This window comes from Lachancea thermotolerans, assembly GCF_000142805.1.
Source record: "Lachancea thermotolerans CBS 6340 chromosome D complete sequence".
NCBI classification, from domain to species: domain Eukaryota; kingdom Fungi; phylum Ascomycota; class Saccharomycetes; order Saccharomycetales; family Saccharomycetaceae; genus Lachancea; species Lachancea thermotolerans.
The window spans coordinates 1,091,289-1,115,194 of NC_013080.1; the positions used below are offsets into that span (position 1 = coordinate 1,091,289).

General features: G+C 49.7%; 14 protein-coding genes across 14 annotated transcripts; 8 read left to right on the top strand and 6 right to left on the bottom strand.

Annotated features, from left to right (window-relative positions):
* Positions 1 to 558: 558 nt before the first annotated feature.
* On the top strand, positions 559 to 819 carry KLTH0D13354g (uncharacterized protein; the record flags this gene model as incomplete). Its single annotated transcript, XM_002553244.1, has 1 exon — positions 559 to 819. The coding sequence occupies one exon, from the start codon at positions 559 to 561 to the stop codon at positions 817 to 819; it is 261 nt and encodes an 86-aa protein (XP_002553290.1).
* Positions 820 to 889: 70 nt separating this feature from the next.
* On the bottom strand, positions 890 to 1,858 carry COX18 (membrane insertase COX18; the record flags this gene model as incomplete). The annotated part of the gene is made up of 1 exon (XM_002553245.1): positions 890 to 1,858. The coding sequence occupies one exon, from the start codon at positions 1,856 to 1,858 to the stop codon at positions 890 to 892; it is 969 nt and encodes a 322-aa protein (XP_002553291.1).
* A 184-nt stretch (positions 1,859 to 2,042) lies between these two features.
* SPT4 (transcription elongation factor SPT4) lies at positions 2,043 to 2,348 on the bottom strand (the record flags this gene model as incomplete). The annotated part of the gene is made up of 1 exon (XM_002553246.1): positions 2,043 to 2,348. One exon carries the CDS (start codon positions 2,346 to 2,348, stop codon positions 2,043 to 2,045), a length of 306 nt encoding a protein of 101 aa, XP_002553292.1.
* A 207-nt stretch (positions 2,349 to 2,555) lies between these two features.
* Positions 2,556 to 2,885, top strand: GRX8 (glutathione-disulfide reductase GRX8; the record flags this gene model as incomplete). The annotated part of the gene is made up of 1 exon (XM_002553247.1): positions 2,556 to 2,885. One exon carries the CDS (start codon positions 2,556 to 2,558, stop codon positions 2,883 to 2,885), a length of 330 nt encoding a protein of 109 aa, XP_002553293.1.
* Positions 2,886 to 2,906: 21 nt separating this feature from the next.
* VHT1 (Vht1p) lies at positions 2,907 to 4,685 on the bottom strand (the record flags this gene model as incomplete). The annotated part of the gene is made up of 1 exon (XM_002553248.1): positions 2,907 to 4,685. The coding sequence occupies one exon, from the start codon at positions 4,683 to 4,685 to the stop codon at positions 2,907 to 2,909; it is 1,779 nt and encodes a 592-aa protein (XP_002553294.1).
* Positions 4,686 to 6,232: 1,547 nt separating this feature from the next.
* On the top strand, positions 6,233 to 6,934 carry RPS22B (40S ribosomal protein uS8; the record flags this gene model as incomplete). The annotated part of the gene is made up of 2 exons (XM_002553249.1): positions 6,233 to 6,365; positions 6,675 to 6,934. The coding sequence occupies 2 exons, from the start codon at positions 6,233 to 6,235 to the stop codon at positions 6,932 to 6,934; spliced, it is 393 nt and encodes a 130-aa protein (XP_002553295.1).
* Positions 6,935 to 7,266: 332 nt separating this feature from the next.
* Positions 7,267 to 9,228, bottom strand: ART5 (Art5p; the record flags this gene model as incomplete). Its single annotated transcript, XM_002553250.1, has 1 exon — positions 7,267 to 9,228. The coding sequence occupies one exon, from the start codon at positions 9,226 to 9,228 to the stop codon at positions 7,267 to 7,269; it is 1,962 nt and encodes a 653-aa protein (XP_002553296.1).
* Positions 9,229 to 9,413: 185 nt separating this feature from the next.
* MDM30 (SCF ubiquitin ligase complex subunit MDM30) lies at positions 9,414 to 11,186 on the top strand (the record flags this gene model as incomplete). Its single annotated transcript, XM_002553251.1, has 1 exon — positions 9,414 to 11,186. One exon carries the CDS (start codon positions 9,414 to 9,416, stop codon positions 11,184 to 11,186), a length of 1,773 nt encoding a protein of 590 aa, XP_002553297.1.
* A 157-nt stretch (positions 11,187 to 11,343) lies between these two features.
* Positions 11,344 to 13,314, top strand: SSQ1 (Hsp70 family ATPase SSQ1; the record flags this gene model as incomplete). The annotated part of the gene is made up of 1 exon (XM_002553252.1): positions 11,344 to 13,314. One exon carries the CDS (start codon positions 11,344 to 11,346, stop codon positions 13,312 to 13,314), a length of 1,971 nt encoding a protein of 656 aa, XP_002553298.1.
* A 94-nt stretch (positions 13,315 to 13,408) lies between these two features.
* Positions 13,409 to 14,006, bottom strand: ARC18 (Arc18p; the record flags this gene model as incomplete). Its single annotated transcript, XM_002553253.1, has 2 exons — positions 13,409 to 13,933; positions 14,001 to 14,006. The coding sequence occupies 2 exons, from the start codon at positions 14,004 to 14,006 to the stop codon at positions 13,409 to 13,411; spliced, it is 531 nt and encodes a 176-aa protein (XP_002553299.1).
* Positions 14,007 to 14,415: 409 nt separating this feature from the next.
* On the top strand, positions 14,416 to 18,150 carry ROM2 (Rho family guanine nucleotide exchange factor ROM2; the record flags this gene model as incomplete). The annotated part of the gene is made up of 1 exon (XM_002553254.1): positions 14,416 to 18,150. One exon carries the CDS (start codon positions 14,416 to 14,418, stop codon positions 18,148 to 18,150), a length of 3,735 nt encoding a protein of 1,244 aa, XP_002553300.1.
* A 262-nt stretch (positions 18,151 to 18,412) lies between these two features.
* On the top strand, positions 18,413 to 19,453 carry ELO3 (fatty acid elongase ELO3; the record flags this gene model as incomplete). Its single annotated transcript, XM_002553255.1, has 1 exon — positions 18,413 to 19,453. The coding sequence occupies one exon, from the start codon at positions 18,413 to 18,415 to the stop codon at positions 19,451 to 19,453; it is 1,041 nt and encodes a 346-aa protein (XP_002553301.1).
* Positions 19,454 to 20,800: 1,347 nt separating this feature from the next.
* Positions 20,801 to 22,045, top strand: STP3 (Stp3p; the record flags this gene model as incomplete). The annotated part of the gene is made up of 1 exon (XM_002553256.1): positions 20,801 to 22,045. The coding sequence occupies one exon, from the start codon at positions 20,801 to 20,803 to the stop codon at positions 22,043 to 22,045; it is 1,245 nt and encodes a 414-aa protein (XP_002553302.1).
* A 396-nt stretch (positions 22,046 to 22,441) lies between these two features.
* Positions 22,442 to 23,698, bottom strand: KLTH0D13640g (KLTH0D13640p; the record flags this gene model as incomplete). Its single annotated transcript, XM_002553257.1, has 1 exon — positions 22,442 to 23,698. The coding sequence occupies one exon, from the start codon at positions 23,696 to 23,698 to the stop codon at positions 22,442 to 22,444; it is 1,257 nt and encodes a 418-aa protein (XP_002553303.1).
* Between the last annotated feature and the right edge of the window lie 208 nt (positions 23,699 to 23,906).

Genomic DNA, 23,906 nt, shown 5'->3' on the forward strand with positions numbered 1-23,906 from the left:
CCAACCCCACTGCAGCATCAAAAATTACTTGGACTGCATATGAGTCAATAATTAGAACAATGTCATTTTATGAAAAGCGTGATGGTTTTTTTTTATATTATCATTATAACTGTCATTAATTATTTTTTTTGACTCCGTCAGAATTATACCGATGAGCCGACAAGTATGATATGCTAGGGAAATAACCAGGAATTGCAGTTCTAAGCCCTATCCCCTTATTCAACATAGGGTAGTTATTATTCGTGTAATCATGCAGTGAAAGCTCTAGAAGAGATATCCCCAGTCAGGGAGATGGAAAGCGCAACCGTATAAAACGACAGTTAAAGAGTGCTCGTAATAGATACTCAAAATTTGCCCTCCAACTATGCACTTCATTGTTAGGTTCTTTCAAGTAGACGATCGAGAAGATTGCATTTTGATGTCACGTGAGATACAGTATCCTGATCGTGAAAAACGAGGGACATAATAAGCTCATCTCTTGAGAAAATCTTCGAAGTAAGCTCATCGCGCGGGCGAGGACGCAACGGAGTAACTCCTTCACCACGATTATATTTCGCGATGCCCCAGAAAGCACTCAAAGTTACGAAAAAGACCAAGGATCCCAGAAGGGTGACAAAAAAGCAGAAGAATCTGCGTGCTGCTGCCCCTCTTCAAATCAAATCAAAAAAGAAGTCTCTCGCTCATATGAAAAAACTTAATAGAGCTTCTTCGCTCACGGAGGCCACTGAAAAGCTGATAGCTAGCCGAGTAGGTCACTTGGAGCTTCTCAAAGGCACCAGGAAGGAGCTCGCGGGCCAGGGCAGCAAGGGCAAGAAATAGTGCTGGCAGATTTATTGCTTTGTAGCGGTCTAGATTTAGCTCCATGTATATTATTAGCCTTTCAAGAAATTCATCTCTGGTATGGCCATAACCAGTCTAAGAGAAGGTTTTGCACTAGAGAGTACAGCTGGGAACTGATCCAGTAGGCTGAAAGAAGCAGCGGCGCTTGGGAAGAAACTCCCATGAAGAAGATACAACTCAACCGCGAGACATTTAGTATGCTTTGCATGCTCTGTGAGACCTTGGAGCTCGGGTTAGGAGCCAGCTTGATGCCCATTGTCTCGGAAGTAGTTGTAGTCATTACACGACCGTTATGTTCCACATTGAGTAGTGCTAAAGTTCCAAGCAACAGCGGCGCTAGTATAGGTAGGCCATCAAGAGGCAAGCTCAGGTCTAAGCTTGAAATTCTTGAAACGTAGTCGAGTGAGTCGATGTTCTGAAGAGGATTTGCGTGAGTCAAATTAGAATCCACCAGTCGCTGCTTCGTCAACTCGCGAAGTCCCATTGAAACAGAGACCCAGAGGGGGATCTGGACCAGCGGCAGAAGTGCATTTTTCCACAATTGGACCTTGCTTTCACCAAACATCTTTTTCTGTCTGCTCCTAGTCTCTTTTAACGCGAGAAGCGTTATTTGGTCTGGGGACAATGATGGCTTCTGAAGGGTTGTTGCAACGTTTCCTTCTTCTTCTTCGAATGCCTTGGCTGATTTCGAATTTGCTTGCGTGGAAGCGGCAAGCCGAAGTTTAACGACAGGTGTCGTGGCCTGCACCACCTTTCTAAGTTCTTGTTGCTTCACGATTCGCTTACGCTGCCAGACACTTAACGGAAGTGTAAATGCCGTTCTCAGGCCGAACGTGATCAGGGGCACCAGCGCCAACCAAGGAAGCCCACTAATTTCATGAAGGCTAACCAGAGAACTTGTAACTTCTTGGAACACTGACAAAGTCCTAACTGCATTCACTGGACGCACAAAAGCGCCTCTAAGCCGCTGATGTGGCCTAGAGGAAACGCATCTGCTGCCGGCCTGTAAGGCGTACATTGGTGGAACGTCAAAAGTTGGCTCATAGAGGCCTGGCAATAAGAGATGATGTTATGTAATAAATCTGCTATCATACAGCACGTGACAATTTGACTTGATTTAAAGCAGTCACTAAGAACTGCCGCTACTCTACATACCTGGTGCATACATTTCTATTCATCGATCTTGGCATCACCGGGCCTTTTCAGTCCACTTGCGAACCGTCCCTAGGCTTGTAATGAGGAAGTAAGTCAAAAACCTCAACCGGCAGCCTTCCATCAACCTTAATGGCATACATTCCAGGAATGTACTGGTCCACGCTGATCCATTTTGCAACCCATGATTTGGAGGGTTTGCACATACCCACCAGCCCTTCGAACGAAGGCGATGTGCATTCCATGCTGCTCACGCCCGCTTCGTCAAAAACTCCTTGGCAGTTGGGACATCCGTCCTTTGTAAACTCAGCGGTGGTCTGGACGATTCCACATAACATGCATGCTCTCTCAGACATCGTTGGCTAGCGTTTCTAGAAGTTGGAGTCGTGTCAGCGAGTCGGCGGGACAACATGTGCGTTCGGCCATTAATCACGAAGATACCAACATAATTTAAAATTAGTTGTTTTCTACCACGTGATACGGACTACTATGGCTTTAGTATAAAACGTCTCAAATCAATATTGGTGGGCAAACAGTCTGATCAACATACAAGACCAGCCGTCATGTCGCAATACGTCGCTGAAGCCAAGCAGATTATCAGATCTCATAAATATGTTATGTTGACTGCCAACTGGTGCCCTGATTGTGTCTACGCAAACTCCATCTGGAGAAAGTATGGCGTACTTAACAAAGTCAGCCAGTTTGAAGTGGGTGGTTACGACAGAGATAAGCTAAACAAGTACAGAGATGCATTTGCAGAAGTTGCTGGAATCAGAAACTTGCCAACAATTTTTGTCGACGGCAAAGTTTGGGGCACTGAAGCTGAGTTGCACAAGTTTGAACGCGAAGGCACTCTGCTAGAAGAATTGAAAAAGATTGGATTAATTAATTAGTATTAGAATGTATAGAATTACTTAAAGTTCGGTCTTTTCACTTTCTTTAACGTAAAAATAGTCGCCTTTCTTTTCCATTAAGGTGTCAACGAAGGCAGGTGCGTGCTCTCCATTGTCACTATTGTAAAGGATAATGCCGTTGCCTAAGGCGTTCTTCTTCTCATTCCTTTTGTAGAAGTAAAGAACCACAAACGTCCATGCTCCGTAAACTGCAGAGAAAATCAAACTAACTGTGTAACCTGTTTTGAATCTTGGCTGTTCAACAGTTTTCCAAGCGAGTGTAGGAATCCAAGCATATGTTGACTGAGAAAAACTGTAGATTGCAATCCAAGTCACCGCTTTAATTTGAGGATCAAGTCTCAAAAAGTCGTTGATGAAGGACCACAGACAGGGCGATGCAGCTACCGAGAAGTAGGTGATCAAAAATGCAAACCACTTAGCGGATGCAGAAACGTCCCATTTTACAAGAATTGCGCACGAAACGCAGTTCATAATCTGTGACATTACCATGAAAACCCACTTACAGCGGAACAAGTCTGCACCCCACGCGCAAATGAAAACGAAAACAAAACCAAGGCAGGCAGGAAGCACAGAGTAATTATTGACTTGAACAATAGAGTAGTTGTGATCGTTTTTCAGCCAGAACAGGAAACTTCCGCTAAAAGCTGTCATGTTATTCCAGGAGCAGGTATCAAAAACGACTAGAACCCAGAAAGTTGAAGTGCCAAATACCTTTTTCCAAAGTTTCCAAGAAAAGAGCGAAAGAAGTTTATCCTTGTCGACATTGTCATTGATTTGGTTTCTTCTGTTCCTTGCTCTTGCAACCCTGATCTCTTCGTCAGTCAAAAACAAAGAGTAGCACTTCGATGGGACGCCAGGAATAACGAAAAAACCGATGATAGCACATGGGATCGAAATGGCCACAGCATCTATCAAAAACATCCATCTCCATCCTGCAAGCCCGTGAACACCATTCAGAGTCTTGTATGTACTAGCTTGTAGCAAACCTGAGGTAACACCCCCTAGAAGCTGACCGCAGAAGAATAAACAAACTCTAGAGCTGATCTCGTCTGGCGCATACCAGGAACCTAAAACATACTGAGACACCGGATAGTAGGCAGAACCAAAAGCGCTGACCATGAATCTGTAAGCTCTCAACTCTGGCAGCGACTGAGCTCTGTAGCACGCAAGTGTGAAAAACGACCACCCCAGGTCCATCACAGGTAAGATTAAATGAGCTGGAAATCTGGGCAACAAGTACATGAAGGGCAACTGTAGGACAATAGCGCCAACGTTTGAAATAGCTGTCGTGTTGATGTAATCGTTCTTGGTCATTTTGAGATCACCTTGCATTCCTGAAACGTACGCGTTACTGTAGTTGTTAGTGTCAAGGGACTTGCACCAGCATAGCATGAGGAAATAAAAGCCGATCATGAAATCGAGCTTGTATAAAAGCCGCCGCTCTGCTTTTGAATGTGTTGTGTGGTTGGGATAAAGGAATGAGTACCAGCTGCGCGATGTCTTATACTCAGAGTTGGCACGGTACTCGAACTCGTCAAAGTACTTCCACCATTTGCGGCCCTTCTCATCGCGCAGCTCGTAAGGAATTCCTGCCTTTAGCGACTGTGACTGTTGAGCTGGCTGAGGTTCGCTTTCGTGTGCCTCAATATTGACTTCGTCGTTCTTTAACTCATGAGGGATACTCTGTTCGCCATCGAGGGAGCTCGAAGACGAGACGTCGCTCTGAACATCTTCTGGTAAGATCCTGAGATGAGGGAGAAGCCAGTTTAGTGAGGACATGGCTCCAAGTTCGAGAAGTTGTGCTGAATGGTTGATTGAGGCGTGTCTCGTTGATGCACCCGAGCAAACTTAGGCCTTGTTTTATATGCTCTTTGAGAGTGTATGTCGCCCAGCTTTCAATCTCTTCTCTTTGATAAATGTTCTGCGCGTCCGATAATCACCTTGAGTCATCTTAAGATGACTATCAAAAAAAGTTAAAAGACAATGGAAGAGCACCGCTTTTGATCAAAAGCGACACTGATGTCATGGGATTTTGTTGGAAATCACACCCCGACCAAGTGCTTGTGGCCAGTGTCTCCATGAGCTACGTCTCCAGTGGGGTTCGGCCAGCTCAAGTCACGCTAGAGTTATCATGAGCGTGGGAGTCATCATCATGAATCCTTGGCTGTGCCTACTTGTTAGCTGGTGCACGCTCGTTGCAGCCTTTTCGTTTTGCGTAGCATGTGCGACATAGTGCTTCCATATGACCTTGCACATTCCTTGCTGTGTAGCGTTTTCTTGAGGACGCACCTTCAGTGAACACGCGGGCTTTGATCTGACAAGCAGTAATTCAACTTTCAAGCCTCACAAGAACGCATTTTAGAGGGAGGTGAGAAGGCTATCAGTGTAAATGCGTGATCAAATTATGTGTGATTGCGTGTTCAAGAACGCGATCGGTTCACGCCTCAAAGTACGCGCATGATCTGTAACACCGCAAATGTGTAGTGTTATTTGCCGAGCGCTGTTCCAAGCATCGAAAAAATCGTGCGTGCAGTGCTTGGCGTACATGAAGAAACACTACGTGTTTTGAGTGCGCCGCATGTTTTGTTTTGGCAAACTGAACGAAGTCTACACATTCAGCTAGCCGCTCGGTACAACATGACTACCGGCTGATTCAGGTCACATGAATCAGCCCTCTATGCTCTTTTTCATGATATCATGATATCATGTGTGACGGAAACGCTGGAGCCCTTTCTTTCATTATAAAAAGCTATGAAAAATTTTCAAGCTCTGCTCATCATCGTAACCTTTCTATTATACCAATAGATCCATCAACTAAAAGAACAGAGTATGTGCCATATGTGGCCTGCTGCTGGTCCGCCATGCTTTTACAGGTTTTGGCGTGGCAAGCAGTGGTCGAACTCGGAGAAGACTTGAGGCATCTTTTTCGCAATCATGGGTCTACACGGTGTGGACACATTGTGTTCTGTTGCCCCTTCCATGTTTTGTTTTTGGCGCACTTCGTTTTGCTATGTGAGCCCCCGTCAGATGTAAGAATCGAGCTAGTGTGTTTTCCAAGTACTCTGCGACTGAGGAAAGAATACTAGTTGCGAGGTTCCGAAGAACACGCACTACTATGGGAAAGCACATCTCGACACCTTTTGCATCTAAGTTCTGGACAGAACCTCCCAGGGTTTTGTCTAGAAGCGCGTCGTGACTCCAACTGTGTTTTTGGATACTCATGATGCTTCTTCGTGTAGCTAACTTCCTCACCAGCGGTTTCCGTCTTGCGATGGGGCTCAGTGATGAAGGTGGTGATCTCCAAGTACTAACAATATTGTAGCAAAATGGCCAGAGCTTCCGTCCTAGCTGATGCATTGAACTCTATCAACAACGCCGAGAAAACCGGCAAGCGCCAGGTTCTGATTAGACCCTCCTCTAAGGTCATCATCAAGTACTTGCAAGTTATGCAAAAGCACGGTATGTTTTCTTGAGCAACAGGTGTGATTTTTTGATATATTCCGCATGTGTGAAAAACCTTGATCCGGACTGATAACTAGATGGCTTGCTCGGGCAGTTTTAACTGTGCAATCTCAGTCCCATACTGTCTTTTAAGTGTCCGGGAAATTAAAGATATGAAAATGCTTCTTACACGACGTCGAACGCAACACCCACGTTCCCCGTCGTTTACTTTTTCTCGACATCTTCATAAGTGCGGAATCATTCGAATTCTAATCATTAGCGAGGGCTTTCAAAATTGCAAACTTGATTACTAACGCATTCACACAGGCTACATTGGAGAATTTGAATACATTGACGACCACAGATCTGGCAAGATCGTCGTTCAATTGAACGGTAGATTGAACAAGTGCGGTGTTATCTCCCCTAGATTCAACGTTAAGTTCAACGACATTGAGAAATGGACCGAGAACTTGCTACCTGCCAGACAGTTCGGTTACATCATCTTGACTACTTCTGCTGGTATCATGGACCATGAAGAGGCCAGAAGAAAGCACGTCGCTGGTAAGATCTTGGGTTTCGTGTACTAAGCGAACCCGTTTCTGTAGAACTACATACCAACTGCATATTAGATTAAATTCGAGGACATTACCAGGTTGAACGCCAAAGCCTCTCCCTGGCTGGCGACGGGGCAAACTAAACGTTTAGCCCTCGTGCCCTAGGACTCCATACTTCTCTAAGTAGAACATCCAAATTACACAATTCACACAGTTCAGAGGCGATTTCCGTGAATTCTTTCCTTCCATAGCGGTTATAGTTAGACGCTAGCGCACCTCAGCACAATGACAGACAGCATTCAAATCTTGGAACCCACCGCAGACACTTTTTAAAAAGAGGGCGTAGGACCCGCATTGAAGACAATCTATGGTTTGTGGCTTGATGGTACTTTGTCACCGCTTTTGCTGTGTCCTAAAAGATTGTGCAGATGAGATCCCGCAGTATGCGATGAAGAATCCTGAGCCTGCCTGGAATGAACCGGGGATTTCGCCCGATCTGGTATCTGGGCTCGAACGAAATGAGCCAGCCCTCCGTGTAAAGTTCCCTGTGATTTGCGAGAGGCTATATTGGCGGGCTCTGGGCTAGTAGGCCGCGAGTTTTCGGCAGAGTTCGGCGTAGAGCAAGGTTGCGAAAGAGGGTTAGAAACCTCATATGAAGGCGTTAACTCGCAAATCGGAAGCGCTGGTTCATCTTCAACATCGTCCACAACCTGCTCGTAAGATGGAACACGATTCAAGTTTTCCAGGGACAAACTTCGAATCTGGCTATCTAATGGTGCCCTTAAAGTGCATTTTGCCAATGGGGTTGTAGAAGTACTTCGAAGAGCTTCTAATTGACTAATATCGTTGTCCGCATCGAACACCTGATCATAAACATGCTTCGCATAAGTTGGCGGAGCCTCCGTATCCTCTTCTGGAAAGTAGTTCACAGACAAGCTACCATCATCTGATCTCTGCAAATTGTTGAGCGATGTTGAGCTTGCCAACGTAGTATTGAGAATTTGTTTTTCAAATAAGGGCACACCTTCGCCAGAGCGGAAATGGACTTTGCCTGTATTGTCCAGCAATACAAGCCGCCCCTCCACAGGCACATGTGGTGAAATGTACAAAAAGACAGGTATATTCGCTTTGATCTCTGTCTTTTTGTCTTCTTCTCCCACTCTTTTCTTCAAAGTTATTTTAATGCTTAACTTATGGCGGACGCGTATTGCGTCTCCACCGATATCACAATCTTGAGTAACTTGCTTCAGATTGGCGGGAAGGTGCACAGAGGAATTCAGAACCACTTTATCAACTATCGTATTGTCAACTGAACCATCACACCCGCCGAGGTCTTTGAAGTCTTTCATCACTTTGTGAAAGACAATGTTTTCATCGTCATACATCTGTTCGTTTTGATCCTTGAACGCGTAGTATTGGATTAAGCTGACTTCAATCTTGTACAGCTTGTACCCCTTTTGGAATGGATACAGGCTAACTGTTACTGGGGTAACGCCTCCAACAGGAATGGCACGGCTTGGTATTGATATTTCATACTGTAATCTGTCGGGCCAGCTTTTGCCCACCGACATCTCTTCGCCAACTGCGAGATTGTTTGGGGAAAGAGTACGAAAAATCCGCACGTATTTGTGCTTAGTGAACGCATTTTTGAAGCCCCCACGGTCCATTTGCGATTCGAATTTGTACAAGACAGATCCAGCTTGAAGACCCTCAATTGTTTCGGCAATATTTGGGGGCAATGACACTTTGAAGGGGAGCTCATAGTTTCCTTTTTGAATTACAAACGTATGCCCAGGCCCCGTGCTTATTCCATCAAAAAGGCTAGTGAAGCTTTTGTCAGAGCTCTTGTCAAGCCCAATAGCAGAGTTGCTCTTTTTGGGCTTCCAAAGATTATTGATGGTGGGTGTGGAAAGCGACTGAATCAAATGTGGGCGAGGGGTAGCACCACTTGGAAGCTCCGGCTGGCTTTCGCAATGGCTCGGGTCTCCAACCGTTATACGCCCGATTGGAGAAACCAGTAAATTGTCCCAAACGCACTCAAAGATCGTGCGGCGCTCCTTAACAATACTGGCAACACTGGAATTTTTGTGGTGCCCCACCTGTAAAAACTCAAGCTTGAACGTCCCGGCAAGTTTTAGTGCAATTTTCTTCACACTGATTGTCTCTGGAACAGAAAATACTATATGACCGGATATGGGTATGGGCGACGCTTCAAGCGGTGTCCCTTGAATCAGTACAATATTTTTGTAAGATGACTTCAACCTGACATCAAAGTATATTGGTTGTGTCGAGGAAGACGAAAGCTTCCCTAGCGAAAACATTGACATTGACCTGGGCAGGGGCTCGATATACTCCTTGTGTGCCTCCGGTTTCAAGTGATTCCTTCGAGCCAATCAACCATATCGTGTTCCGACATTCAAAATCAGAGTGAAGGCGTTGAAAATGACGAGCAAATCATTTACAGTTGAACAACTAGCAAGCTTGTACGTGTTATTGCCCTGCCCACAGGCCCATGCCCTGTCTAGCTTATGACCTGCCGAAAGAGTTGTGGCTGAAGGTTTTCGAGCACCTCGGTTACGAGGACCTTTTTCAGTTTAGGTTGTGCTGCAGGCAGTTCAACAAGATTGTAACTATAGATTGGATATGGAACGACAGATGCAAGAAAAGGTGGTTAAAGAGCGATCAAGGTGATCCCTTAGCATTACGAATAAATGGGGATAAAATCGTCAACCGTGGGAAGGACTGGTTTTACTACTTCCGTTCTAGAAACCGCATTGACCAACACACTTTGAGAGTATTGCGTGCAATCAGAGAATGTAGGGACGAGGATAACTACTCGCATAACATTGAATCTTTGATAAAATTTGGAGCATTAGCGGTTCCAAATCTCAAAAAATTAGAGCTGGATAGCTACAACGACATTAGACCATATGAAGTCACATACCTCGCACGCCAGGTGCTTTTGACAATGCGCCATAAAAACCTCTTTGACTTTATTGACTCTGCAAGTAGCACTGATACAAACGAGTGGGTTCACTATTCAGAAGAAACCGTGTTTTTGCCTTTGGCGGCTATGGACCTAGCCTTTAACCGGCTCTTGCCTCATCGCATCAAGATCATGGAACATGTTCATTTCCAGGTCAAGCGTTACTACAACGACCTTTCAGAATTTATGAACTTACCTCCGACTTTAAGGGTCGATAAGCTCATGAAGTACTTATTTGAAGCTCTAGACAGTGCTCGGCTACTTCATGTCCGCCAGCGCGCCAGGTACTATCTCGATGATTTCATGTTACTCCGGGTCTATGCGGGGGAATCCAAAGGCCACCCTCTTGTTCTCCTTTCAATAATTCAAGCAGTATCCGAGCTCTATAACGTTGAGACTGTGATGTGTGAAGAGTTTCTTATTGTGAGAGATCCTAAGATTCGTGACGGTGAAACTTACATCACAATTTCGCAAGCAGGTACGCCTCGAATCTTTACAAGAAAAAACTTGATAGCTTCAATGTGTCGCATTTTCCCTAGCAGACAGGTCGTACTAAGTACCGTTATCCCCAAGTTGTTGCAACCGCTGAAAACAAGGGACCTTCTGCTAAAAATCTTTGACGAATGGTCACCTTATTGTAAAAAAAGCTACTGGAATGCAGTTACTGACAAAAGCATCAATTCTCTCATGCAGTACATGCCATTTAGCAAATTTCCTGTACGCGTTTCAGATTACGACTATTTTCAAGCGTATTGGAAGGTCAAAACATCTGAACAAAGAGCGTTTCGAAATTGGGGCCAGAATCATTTCTTAAAATCTGTTGATTCACAGTACCCTCACGACAAACTTATTGTCGGAACGAGGCTCGGATGCGCCGATGAAGACGCATGCTCAGAAGGCCTTTCTCACTGCCAGGATTTGATTAACAAAAAACACATCATCGGCGCTAACTCTGCTAACCTTGCCGGCAAAATAGTTGCTGATACGAGGTTGCATACGAATTATGTCGTGTTAACAGACAGCGTTGCCAACAATGGGTCGGAATACCTAACTCTGATGGACCCTCTTGGAGAAATTAATGTGCTTCTGAAAAGCGACGTTCAATTTTTAGAGCCAGACAGCGTCAGATCTCTTGACATCAAGAGTATCATCAACCTTTTATCTCTCTCTGATCTGGGGCTATTTTTTACCAAGTTTGATCAAGTTCAGGGACTCTTTATTCCATCTGATATATTCGTAAACTATCTCAAGAGCAAGGATGCATCGAAAGGGACCGACCCAAGTGCTCAAAGGTTATAACGCTCAGACAAAATCGCTTGGCGGTTCAATTAATTCCTGCGTTTTCAATGTAATATGTAAGCAATGAATCATAATCAACGAACATACTTCTCCCCTCAGTGAGTTATAATGCTCTTTCTGAACTTTACACGACTTACACCATACCATCACTATACGGATGACAGTAATAGGAAGGGTTGTACAATTCAGAATGTTTCGTGTTGCTGCGAGGGTTAAGACAAATGCGCTATTAAGCCCTTTAAACAAGCGTTTTGCAAGCTCAAAAGTTATAGGTATTGACTTAGGGACCACGAACAGCGCAGTCGCCTATATTAGGGATCCTCTAGATCTGAACTCCGTAACAATAATAGAAAATGACGAGGGGAAGCGAACCACCCCTTCAGTTGTAGCGTACGATGCTAAAAGCGAAAAGATTCTTGTAGGTGACGCAGCTAAAAGACAGGCACTAATCAACGCTGGTAATACTTTTTATGCTACCAAAAGACTCATAGGAAGACCATTCCAAGACAAAGAAATTCAGAAAGACATTGAGCATTTACCTTATAAAGTCGTGGAGAATCCAACGAATCACCAAGCATACCTGTCGACAGCCACGGGGGAGGTTAAGTCTCCCAGTGAAATTGGATCAGCGATCCTAAACTACTTGAAAAAGAACGCCGAGAACTATCTAAACGAAGAGATCAACAAAGCTGTAATCACAGTGCCCGCTTACTTCAACGACTCTCAAAGACAAGCAACGAAAGATGCAGGCTCAATGGCGGGCTTGAAAGTCCTTAGAGTCGTAAACGAGCCCACTGCTGCTGCTTTGAGTTTTGGCTTGGACACTAAAGAGTATTCCGGAATAATAGCTGTCTACGATCTTGGGGGAGGCACATTTGATATATCAATTCTGGACATCGAGGGTGGTGTTTTCGAAGTTCGTGCCACTAATGGTGACACTCACCTCGGCGGCGAAGATTTCGACAACATCTTGGTTCGCCACGTCGTGGATAAGTTTGTGGAGGCAAACCCCGAACTGGAAAAAGACGACCTTCTCCACAACCGCGAATTCATGCAAAGGATACGGATAGCTAGCGAGAAGGCCAAGATTGATCTTTCTCATGTCAAAGAAACCAGCATAGACATACCTTTCGTTTACCAGAGCAAGCACGTCAAACTAGTTGTGAAGGAGCATGAATTAGATGATATGACAATGTCGCTCATAAACAAAACCATCCCACCTGTCAAAAGAGCATTAAAGGATGCTGAAATTGAGCCAGAGGAGGTTGACGAAGTTATTCTGGTGGGCGGGATGACCCGCATGCCAAAAATCAGATCCGTAGTAACTGAAACATTTGGCAAAAAACCTAACACTAGCGTAAACCCCGATGAAACTGTTGCATTGGGCGCAGCTATTCAGGGAGGGGTACTATCAGGCGAAATAAAAAATGTCCTTCTTCTTGACGTCACGCCTCTAACATTGGGCATCGAAACGTATGGAGGGGCATTTTCACCCTTAATTCCGCGTAATACCACTGTCCCAGTCAAAAAGACCGAAGTGTTTAGCACGGGCGTCGATGGCCAAAACGGCGTCGACATTAGAGTATTCCAAGGTGAGAGAGGGCTTGTGAAAGACAACAAGCTGATTGGCGACTTTAAGTTGGCTGGTATACCGCCCATGCCAAAAGGTGTTCCGCAGATTGAAGTGACTTTTGATATTGATGCTGACGGAATCATCAACGTATCTGCCTCGGAAACCAGCACGGGAAAGAATAGCTCGATAACGGTCATAGCTAATTCTGGGTTGACTGAGGAGGAGATTGCTAAGATGGTGCAAGAGGCCAACGCAAACAAAGAAATGGACAATATTCTAAGGCAGAGAGTCGAGTTAATCACCAAGGCTGACATAATGATTTCTGATACCGAAAACACCTTTGAAAGATTCAAGGAAACTATAAATAAGAGCGCATTGTTCCCTGAAGTTTCTGCGCAGCTTAAAGACGTACGAGATCTGATAACAAAATTCAAGTCAAATGAATCAGATTTGAGCACTGACGTGAATGATGTTAAGCGTGCAACAGACGACGTACAAAAGATGGCTCTAAAACTGTTCCAAGACGCTTCGAAAAAGAACGCCAGCGGAAACTAAAGTTCGGACTATGCTTTGATTACCAAATTCGCCGCTATTCCATGTATATAATAGACCCCGGTGCGGAACACCTATCTTACCACTATAGCCTCATTTATAGGGACTTGTTCATGAACCTTCTGCGGGTAAAGGCAAGCCAGAACTTAGAGGGCTTTTCTTGGGAGTCTCTATAAAGTCTTTCCAGGAGCCTTGAGGCTAGTTCCTGGCGGAACTGCTGAATATATGTCTTCAAAAGGTCCATTTCGCTGTGGCTCTGCACAGGTACTGAGTACACGTTGTTTAGTGGGAAACCTGGAGTCCCCGGAATCGAGAAATCGTTGAGAGCAACATTAGTTAGCAGTTTCAGAGCCTCGTTGTAGGAAGTGTTGGGTCTCAGTTGTGAAAGACACTCGTTGACAAATAGGATGCCGTATATCAAGGCGCGATCAGCGGGCGACTTTATTTCGAAGTTTTTAAAGAAAGAGTTGGCGCGGAATAGGTCTAGGCATTCGTCAATGATATCGTAATCTGAGTTGGCTTGGTATGCGGGGCCGCGAAAGTTGGTCCGCAGCGGTAAAAGCACCACGTTACCCACCATACGGTCGGCTTGTGGGTCGACGGGAAACGTTGAGTGGTACGCCTAGAACAATTTTCCTGTTAGTAAAATTCAAAAGACTTCAAAACATGGTGTTACATTTAAGACTTACAGGCATCAATGGAGGTGCTGGTCGTCTTTCAAGCTTGACACGGTTTATGGAGTTGGGCGGGCCCCTTTAGTTCTCATTTTGATATATCTAAAAAAAAATGTGTGCACTCGTACTACGCGATGTAAGCTGAGATTCGCTTTGCTGGTGAAAAATGGACTAATTTCCATCCAGCAGCTCCTGTAACAGATTAAAGGATCAAGGTACGCGGAATAAGTGAATCCTGATAGTAATAAGTGCTTCGAAAGCTTGGTGAAGGGCCGATTATAGATATCTGAGTTGGTGGGACCTAGAAAACAAGCGCCTTGAGAATCGGCAGGGAAGAAAGGCAGCTCCTTTATCACGAGCAGAAAAACGATCGCGCAGCGCACCATCAACAACAGCCGAGTGAGACAAGTATTTGCAACCGCGCTCGATAATGACAGAAGACTTGAAGGGCCTGGATGGTAGAAGACGTCTGTTCACAGAGATTTTCGGCGTGGACAGGCCCATTTCAAGATTGGAAGTGCAGGGGTCAAGCGATCACGTGCCGGACCGCATTGAACAAATCCAGTCACTGCATGATGCGATACTCACGGACATAGAAGAGGATGTGCTCCCGCCTGAGGCAGAGCACTACATCTTATCCCAAAATACTGAGGTGCGTAGTGTATCAGACACGCAGAGCTTGTCGAGTAACGAAGACCGCCTGTCGGCTGATAGCCCGCGCAAGATCATCCCAAATTCTTCGCCGAAGCGCAAGACTGGGCAGGGCAGTGCACGCCCTTTGCCTCCACCAATAAGCACGAGCTTCAGCTGTGCTGCCAACTCTACGCACGTACCATCGCCGCAGAGATCCCAAAGCGACCTTCCACGCTTGAAATCGTCGTTCAGTCAGCTTTCGATGAGCGGGCATCTCAAAAAGCAGCAGACAAACCTTAGCTCGACGCCAACCACTTTGAAAAAGTCGCCCTTGCAAGGGTTCGGCTTCTTTTCCAGACCAGGGTCAAAGGATAATTTTGATAACACACAACACCCTGCAAACAACGGACAGCAGGCTAATAGCATGAATTCTCGGTCACTTTCACTGAACTCATCGTCTTTGAAGAATTTCGCGTCTTCTTTTCAACAGAAGGCGTCTAGTGGCAGAACAACTTCTCAGAAGCTCCCAGGCTCTTCGAGCTCGATCTACGAAGGCAGTCACTACCAGGTTAACCCCCAAAACAATACGGGTTTAGGAATCAGAAGCAGAGAATCATCGGCCTCTTTGAATAGCTCACAAACAAACATAAATCCAAGAAAGCTTGGATCAACTCCCTCTTTGCATTATCATCGGAGAAGTAGCGCTTCTTTGCACTCTAAACCAATACTAAGCGCTACTTCGATGAAGCGACCACAAGTGTATCCTGCAATGCTATCCAGAGTTGCGACTAGGTTCAGAAAATCAGTTCAGGTTGGTGAATACAAGAAAGATGGGCTCATTTACCGAGACGCGTTTACCGGGCAACAGGCTGTCGACGTAATCTGCTCCATCATAAGAACTTCTGATCGAAATCTGGCGCTGCTTCTAGGAAGAGCTCTGGATGCCCAAAAGCTATTCCATGATGTGGTTTATGAACACAGACTGCGGGATTCTCCCAACGAGGTCTACGAATTTACTGGGAATTCCCGTATAATTGGAGCTGGTGCAACTGGAATGGTCCCGGCATCATCTCAAGACCCACTACTAATGGGATCCCATCACAACCTAATGTCAACCCATCCCTCGAAATCAACGTTAAACACATCAGCATCAACTAATTCAGTCACTAGTGAAGGGTTTGGAAAGCAAGTGGACCCCGCGAAAATGCATCAAGTCAACGGTGTTTTCACCTTGCTAGCAGAATGCTACGTTCCGACGTGCTCACGAAACAAGCTTTGTTACTCTATATCTTGCCCTCGTCGCCTTGAGCAGCAGGCAAGATTGAATCTGAAACCAAATGGCGGCTTGAAGCGTAACATATCTATGGCCGTTGATGATGAAGAGGAGGAGAAGCCATCATGGACAAGTTCTGTGCCCGAGGAAGTTTGGTCATCGCTGCCCAAAAAAGAGATCAAGCGCCAAGAGGCAATCTACGAAGTTTACATTACAGAGAAGAACTTTGTGAAGTCTCTTGAAATCATTAGAGACACATTTATGAAATCCTTGGCGGAAACAAACATTATCGCTTCTGATATCCGAAAGAACTTCCTGAAGCATGTTTTTGCCCACGTTAACGATATTTATTCGGTGAATCGACGCTTCTTGGATGCTTTAAGCGATAGACAAAAATCTTCACCGATCGTGGATGGGATCGGTGACATTTTTTTGAGGTTCATACCATTTTTTGAGCCCTTTGTGATGTATGTTGCCTCTCGCCCGTACGCAAAGTACCTTATAGAAACTCAGAGATCTGTGAACCCTTACTTTGCAAGATTTGATGAGGATCTCATGAATTCCTCTTTGAGACACGGTATAGATTCGTTTCTATCCCAGGGTGTCTCTAGACCTGGCCGGTATATCCTTCTGGTCCGTGAAATCATCAAGTCCTCAGACTCAGAGAAGCACAAACGGGATTTAGAAAATATGAACAAGGCCCTTGAAGCCCTTCGCGAATTTATGACCCGAATTGACAGAGCCAGTGGAGCTTCTCAGGATCGGCACGACATTGAGCTTTTGAAACAGAAAATCCTTTTCAAGAACGAGTACGTGAACCTGGGGCTCAATGATGGCAAGCGCAAAATCAAGCATGAGGGCGTCTTGTCACGGAAAGAGCTCACAAAATCCGATAACTCTTTTGGTGGTGATATCCAGTTTTACCTACTGGACAACATGCTTCTGTTTTTAAAGGCAAAAGCAGTCAATAAATGGCAGCAGCACAAGGTTTTTCAACGGCCTATTCCGCTCCCGCTTCTCTTCGCTTGTGCAGCAGAAGACATGCCACCAATAAGAAAGTATATTAACTCGTCACCAGAATGCTCTAGTGGAATCATTTCAACCGAACACCACTACAGTAATCCAAAAAACGCCATAACGTTTTCTTACTTTGGTGCTAAACACAGGTATCAAGTGACGCTGTACGCAGCGCAGTATGCGGCTTTGCAAACCTTGCTGGAAAAGATCAAGCAGGAGCAAGCTGCATTGTTGGCGGCAAATGACATATTCAACATGACAAAGATCAACAGCAGGTTTTTCGACTTCAATAATAAAATTAATAGCGTTGCCTCATGCGACGGAGGCCGGAAGTTACTCATTGCTACAAATCAGGGATTGTATGTCAGTGACACCAAACATGAAGCTGCCTCCGAGGGGCGTAAGCCTACCACATACTTTGCGGCACCTGTGAAGATCCTGCATAAGACAAACATTACACAGGTAGCCGTATTGGAGGAGTTCCAGTCTGTTCTATTGCTAGTGGACAAAAAGCTTTACAGCTGCCCTGTGGCTCTCTTTAAAGAGCCAAAAGATGGCACGCAGTACTTCAAGAAGCATGCCAAGGAGTTGGTGAACCATGTCAACTTCTTCTCGGAAGGCGACTGCGATGGCAAACGGCTCGTGGTGACGGCACACAGCTCATCTCACTCGATCAAGTATTTCGAGCACGACCACCCAATGCTGATGGAGGGCAAGAAGAACATGAAGAGAAAGATTACGGAGATCGTCTTCGAGTCGGAGCCTGTGTCCATCTCGTTTCTCAGAACTAACTTATGCATTGGATGCAAAAAGGGATTCCAGATCGTGTCTGTGTCGCAAAACGTGCACGAGCCGCTGCTGGACCCCGCGGACACATCGCTGGAGTTTGCGCTGAAGGACGTCCTAAGGCCGCTCTCGATCTACAGAGTCGGGGCATCCATGTTCCTACTGTGCTACTCCGAGTTTGCATTTTTCGTGAACAGCCAAGGCTGGCGCAAGAAAGAGTCGTATGTGATCCACTGGGAAGGCGAGCCTCAAAAGTTTACCATCTGGTACCCCTACATATTGGCATTCGACCCCAGCTTCATTGAGATCCGCAAGATCGACACGGGAGAGCTGGTGCGCTGCGTACTGGGAGAGAAGATCCGGCTCCTGCAGGCCTCGTCGCAGCAGATCCTGTACGCGTACGAAGACGAGTACGGCTACGACACTGTGATGTCGCTCGACTTCTGGGGCAAGTGATGGGGAAGGGCGGGACGGATTTAGGTTGGCGACGGATGGCGATGGAACGATGCGCACGTGACGTCCCGTCGGGATCGTGAATTTCGCCTTCACAAAAATTTTTTATGAATGACACTGAAAAAAATTATCAACAAAGTCTTCGAACTTTTTGGTTTTCGACTTTCGAAACCTTCTACCGTGCATTTGATATTTAGTTGTAGTACTTCTAGAGCTCGCCTAATAAAAAAAAAAAGACCAGTTCTGGCTTGGACAAGTTACTACGATGGAACAGGTTCAAACGCAAGCACAGTCGTTTGCTGCGGAGCTTCTGCAGAAAGTGGAGTCCGTGCCATGGATCAGCGTGCACACGCCGTCCATTGAGCATCCGTTCGGGCTCGAGTTGTGGCCAATCTTCAGCAAGGTGTTCGAGAAGTACGCCGGGTACCCTGCGGAGGACTTCCAGTTCATCCACAACAAGACGTTCATGGCGAACGGGTACCAGGCGGTCGGGGTGATCATCGTGTACTACATTGTGATCTTCGGCGGCCAGGCGCTGTTGCGCGCGGCGAATGCGCCGCCTTTGAAGCTCGGGTTCTTGTTCCAGCTGCACAACCTGGTGTTGACGTCCGTGTCGCTGGTGCTGCTGCTGCTGATGGTGGAGCAGCTGGTGCCCATGGTGTGGAGCCAGGGCCTGCTGTGGTCGATCTGCCACAAGAACGCGTTCGCGCCCAAGCTGGTCACGCTGTACTACCTGAACTACCTGACCAAGTACCTGGAGCTGATCGACACCGTGTTTTTGATCCTGAAGAGAAAGAAGCTGCTGTTTCTGCACACGTACCACCACGGCGCGACCGCGCTGCTGTGCTACACGCAGCTGACCGGTAGGACCTCTGTGGAGTGGGTGCCCATCACGCTGAACCTGGGCGTCCACGTGATCATGTACTGGTACTACTTCCTGAGCGCGCGCGGCATCCGCGTGTGGTGGAAGGAGTGGGTCACGCGCTTCCAGATCATCCAGTTCCTGATCGACCTGGTTTTCGTGTACTTCGCGACCTACACGTTCTACGCGTACAAGTACTTCAACGGCATCCTGCCTAACAAGGGCACGTGCTACGGCACCCAGGCCGCGGCCGCCTACGGGTACCTGATCCTGACCTCGTACCTGGTGCTGTTCATCTCGTTCTACATCCAGAGCTACCGCAAGGGCGCGTCGAAGAAGCGCGCAGCGACGAACGCGGCGGCCAAGATTGCCACGGAGGCCACCACGGCCGCGACGACGGGCAAGCAGTCGCACGCCACCAAGGCGACGTCGAGAAAGGCCTAAGCGGGCTGCGCGCGCGCCGCGCGCGGGCCGCGTACATAGCGACTTGCCGCGGCGGGCGCCTGGCACGCACTGTAAGTAGCGTCGAAGCATAGGATAAATACGACATAAACGCGAGCGCTGTGCAGAAAAGCCGCGTGCACGTGGGCCGCCACGGCGGCCCACGTGACCCGTACACTACGACGTGGATCGCCGGGCTCACGTGAGCCCGGTTCTCGGGTCTGCGTCTCCATCACGTGAGCACGGCCGCTCGCGATTTCCGCTCCTGCCGCCTGGCCCCTCGGCGCCCGCCTTCCGCATCGGGCAACCCTGCCCGACCCTCCCGCCGTGCACCCTTTGCGCCATATCCGCCGCACTACCGCCGCACTACCGCCGCGTTACTGCCGCGCAACCGTCGCGCTTCCGCCACTTCCGCGCTTCCGTCACATCTCGCGCCCCGCGGGCTCTGCTTCCACTCCCCGTTGCGCCGCTCGCCCGTTCCTCCGTGCTTCTCCGGCCCACCCGCCGTTCTGGCCCCGAACCCTGCGCCCCGTCCACCGCCTTACACACACGCTCGCCAAGCACGTCGCCCTTTCGTGGCCGACAATCCTTCCTACACGTGCTGTTTCGTCTCCAATCCCAGCCCTTAAAAAAAAAACAAGTGCTTCATTGGCCGCAACAAAGCCTTGCAGCTCCGGAGTACACCCATCTTACTAATTAGTTAGTCAAGCGTCGGTCGATGCGAGACCGCCGAACATCTTCTTGCCCGACGCCCTTCCCGACGGCCTGCGGCCGCGTCTAAGGACGCAGGGCGCGGCGTCCGCGGAACACTCGCTTCTTCCAGGGCCGTAACCACAGGATCAAGTGGCTTGGTCCCTCGCATAATCGGCCCCAGACGCCCGCGCAGACGCACTAGTGGCACGGCTGCGCGGCCGCTAGAGCACGCTACAGGGCGCTTCAGGGCGCTGCAAAGCGCACACACGAAATGCACATACTCACACACACTCACACACGCGCTCACACTCGCACACTAAACAAACAGCGGCCCCCTCCTGTTTTCCTCGGAAAGCATAGCCCGTGCCGCAGCTGTGGTTCCGCAGATTCCGCAGCAGGGCGCCAAGGACGCCCAGGTCAACCACGGCTGTAGGCCCCGAACGAGCGTTCGTGCGCGCACGAATGCACGAACAGGGCTTACGAGGTATTTTTCCCGCCTAGCGGATCACTAAGCAGCCTCTCTGGCTCCCCGCCCGGTGCGTGCGCGCAGCGGTACGCATCGGGCACCTGTGGGTATAAAACTACGAGGCCTGTGGTAGCGGGTGGGATCGGCAGCGGCTAAGCTTACCGCATATAGACTTGGGAAGAAAGCGCAGAATGAATGTTTCACAGTCCGTGACTCTGCCTCCGATCTCGTCGTTCGACAGTCTGGTGCGGGCCGCCGAGCACGAACACTTTGTGCGGGCCCAGCACGGGCAGCGGCAGCGCGAGAGCGCGCTGGGCGCGCCGGGCGTGGGCCTCAGCGTCGGCAGCGCGGCCCACACGCCCAGCGCGCCCAGCGTGGCCAGCGTCGGCAATGTCGGGAGTCTCGGCCCGGTGCTCGTGGGAGCCTGGAGCAGCGGGTCCGATACTACGGCCGCGGCCGCCACGCACAACTATTTTATTGCATCCGGTTCCGGCGCTTACGGCCGCGCCGACAGCCGCGGGGAAGGGGGCGCAGGGACGCGCGTCGTTCCAGGCACGACGGCAACCGCGGGAACGCGGCGCGACGCTGGGCCTTCGTTCGCTGGGACGCTCACGCGACACGAATCCGGCGGGCGCGCGAGCGTTTCGGCTCCCGAGCCCAGGCCCGGCGTCGCGCCTGTGTCGCCTGACACGAACGGCAGCAGCGGCACGGCGGCAGGTCCCGCGCCACGCGCGGCCAAGCCACGCCGCAAGAAGCAGTGTCCCGTGTGTCACAACTTCTACGCAAACCTATCGACGCACAAGTCGTCGCACATGCTGCCGGAGCACAAGCCGCACAAGTGCCCCGTATGCGCGCGCGGGTTCACGCGGAACAACGACCTGCTGCGGCACCGCAAGCGGCACTGGAAGGATGAGATCATCGGGGCCGGCCCCGGGATCGGCGCCGCGGGCGCGGGCGCGACCGCCTCGGGGGCACGTGGTGAGGACGACGCGCTAGACGTTTCGCCAGGCGCGTCGTCTAGCGTGTCGTCTGGGTCCGCGAGGCTCGGCGCCGCCGACGGCGCCGACGCCGCAGACCGCGCCGCAGGCGAGTCTCTCAGCCCGCAGCAGCAACTGCGGTCGCTGCATCGGATCAAGGGCACGTTCCACTGCCCCTACAAATCCGCGCTCATCGCGCTGGACATGGACGCTTACCCGGGCAAGCGGCGCGAGCTGGCGTTCGAAACCTCCGAGTGCCACCAGACCGGGGTGTTTTCGCGCTGCGACACGTTCAAAAACCACCTCAAGGCGCTGCACTTCGAGTACCCGCCCGGGACCAAGAAAAAGGACCGCAGCTCCGTGCCCGGCCGCTGCAAGCAGTGCGGCAGGCACTTTGCCAACGTCGGCGAGTGGCTGAGCTCGCACGTGGGCAAGGACTGCGGCTACGTCTACCACTGACGGTGTATCACTATTCGCGGCCAGAGTCTGGCCAAAGAATTAATATTCGTACATAATGCGCACCGGGCGCCCTGGGCGCCTTTAATGAACTATGAATAATGGGAACCGGTGCGGCGCGGGCCGCGGACTCTGCGTGCGCGACGCGCGCTTTGCGGGGCACTAGGTAGGCGGGTGGGCAGTGTCGCTCTGTACGGGATGTGCGGTGTGTGGGAAATTAGATCTCGTGACTGAACGAGCTCCGGCGCTCGAGCTTCCCCCGAGACCCACTTCTGTGAGGAGCTGGGCCGGGAGCTGCGTCTCCGGCACGTGACCACTGCCAATTGATGCGTTAGGCTTAAATACGGCACACTACACATACGCGTTACATTCGTTTATCTACTCGCGCCGCGGGCCCGCTCACTTGGGACCCATGCCCACGCCCTCGTTGTTCACGTTTCTGAACATTAAAACGCCGTCCGCGCCTTCCACGTACTGGCACGCACGGGCCACCTTCCAGAACGACTTGAACATGTTCTCGTCGCACGAGCGGTAGTGCTCGCCCATGACCTTCTTGATGGCCGCGGACGCGGGGCGCGCGTTGTAGAACGGAATGCGGCTCACAAAGTGGTGCAGCACGTGCGTCTCGATGATGTCGTGGAAGATGTGGGGGCCCACGAACCACAGCTGTCTGTCGATGGTCGCGGCCGCGCCCTTGGCAAAGGTCCACTCGCTCTGGTCGTAGTGGGGCAGCGTCTGGTCGGTGTGCTGCAGGAAGGTGATAAACACCAGCCAGTGGTTGACCCACAGGTAGGGCACGAACCAGTTGATGAACAGCGACCAGCCCCCGAACTTCAAGTACCACATGCGCAGCACCACGAGCTGCGTGACCACGCCGATGTCACTCAGCAGGATGTACAGCGCGTCCTTGGAGTTGAACAGCGGCGACGTGGGCCAGAAGTGGTTGCGCTTCCACGCGGGCACGCCCGGGTACGTCTGGCCCGTGACGTTCGTGAACAGGTGGCCCAACCAGCCGCCCAGTTGTTGCAAGACCAGCTCGCCCAGGGTGCGCAGGGGGGAGTCCTCCGTGTACTCGGCCAGGTTCGCCGCCCACCCGCGCTTCTCCCAGAACTCCTCCTTGGTGGGAGGCAGGAACACCATGTCGCGGGTCAAGTGGCCCGTCGCCTTGTGGTGCTTCGAGTGCGAGTACTTCCACGAAAAGTAAGGCACCAATAAATAAGAGTGCAGCGTCCAGCCCACGAAGTCGTTGATCACCCCGGACTCCGAGAACGCCTGGTGCCCACACTCGTGCGCCAGCACCCACAGCCCGGTGGACCACAGGCCCATCGCGGCCGCGTAAGCGCTCCAGAACACAAACCGCACGGGCCACGCCTCGGGCAGCGCGGGCCCGATCACGCAGTTCGCGAGGTACGCGAGCCCGCCCAGCACCGCGATGTCACGTGCCACGTACGACAGCGACTTCCCCAGATCGCGCTTGTAGCACTCCGCGGGGATCGCCGACAGCACGTCCTTCATCGTGTAGTCCGGCACCTTGAACACGTTCCCGTGCGTGTCGATCGCCACCTTGGGCTTCTCCGTCTCCGTCTGTGTCGACGACCCTCCGCCGTGGCCGCCCTGCATGCGTTCGAATCCCGAGCTCGACGCTATGTTTGCCATTTTGTATTAAGCTTTCTTGTTGCGGTATCTGCCTTTCTGCAGAGCCTGGAATAATCTGTCTTTGGCTGCGAGTCAATCCCCAAGCTGCCACTGCAATTCAAACGGAAAACTGCCAAGTGTGCAAAGGATCTGGGTATTCACTCAATCGCTCAGCGTACGCCGGAAACTTCTCTCCTGCACACGCCGCTGATGGCCACGCCTCTTGTGC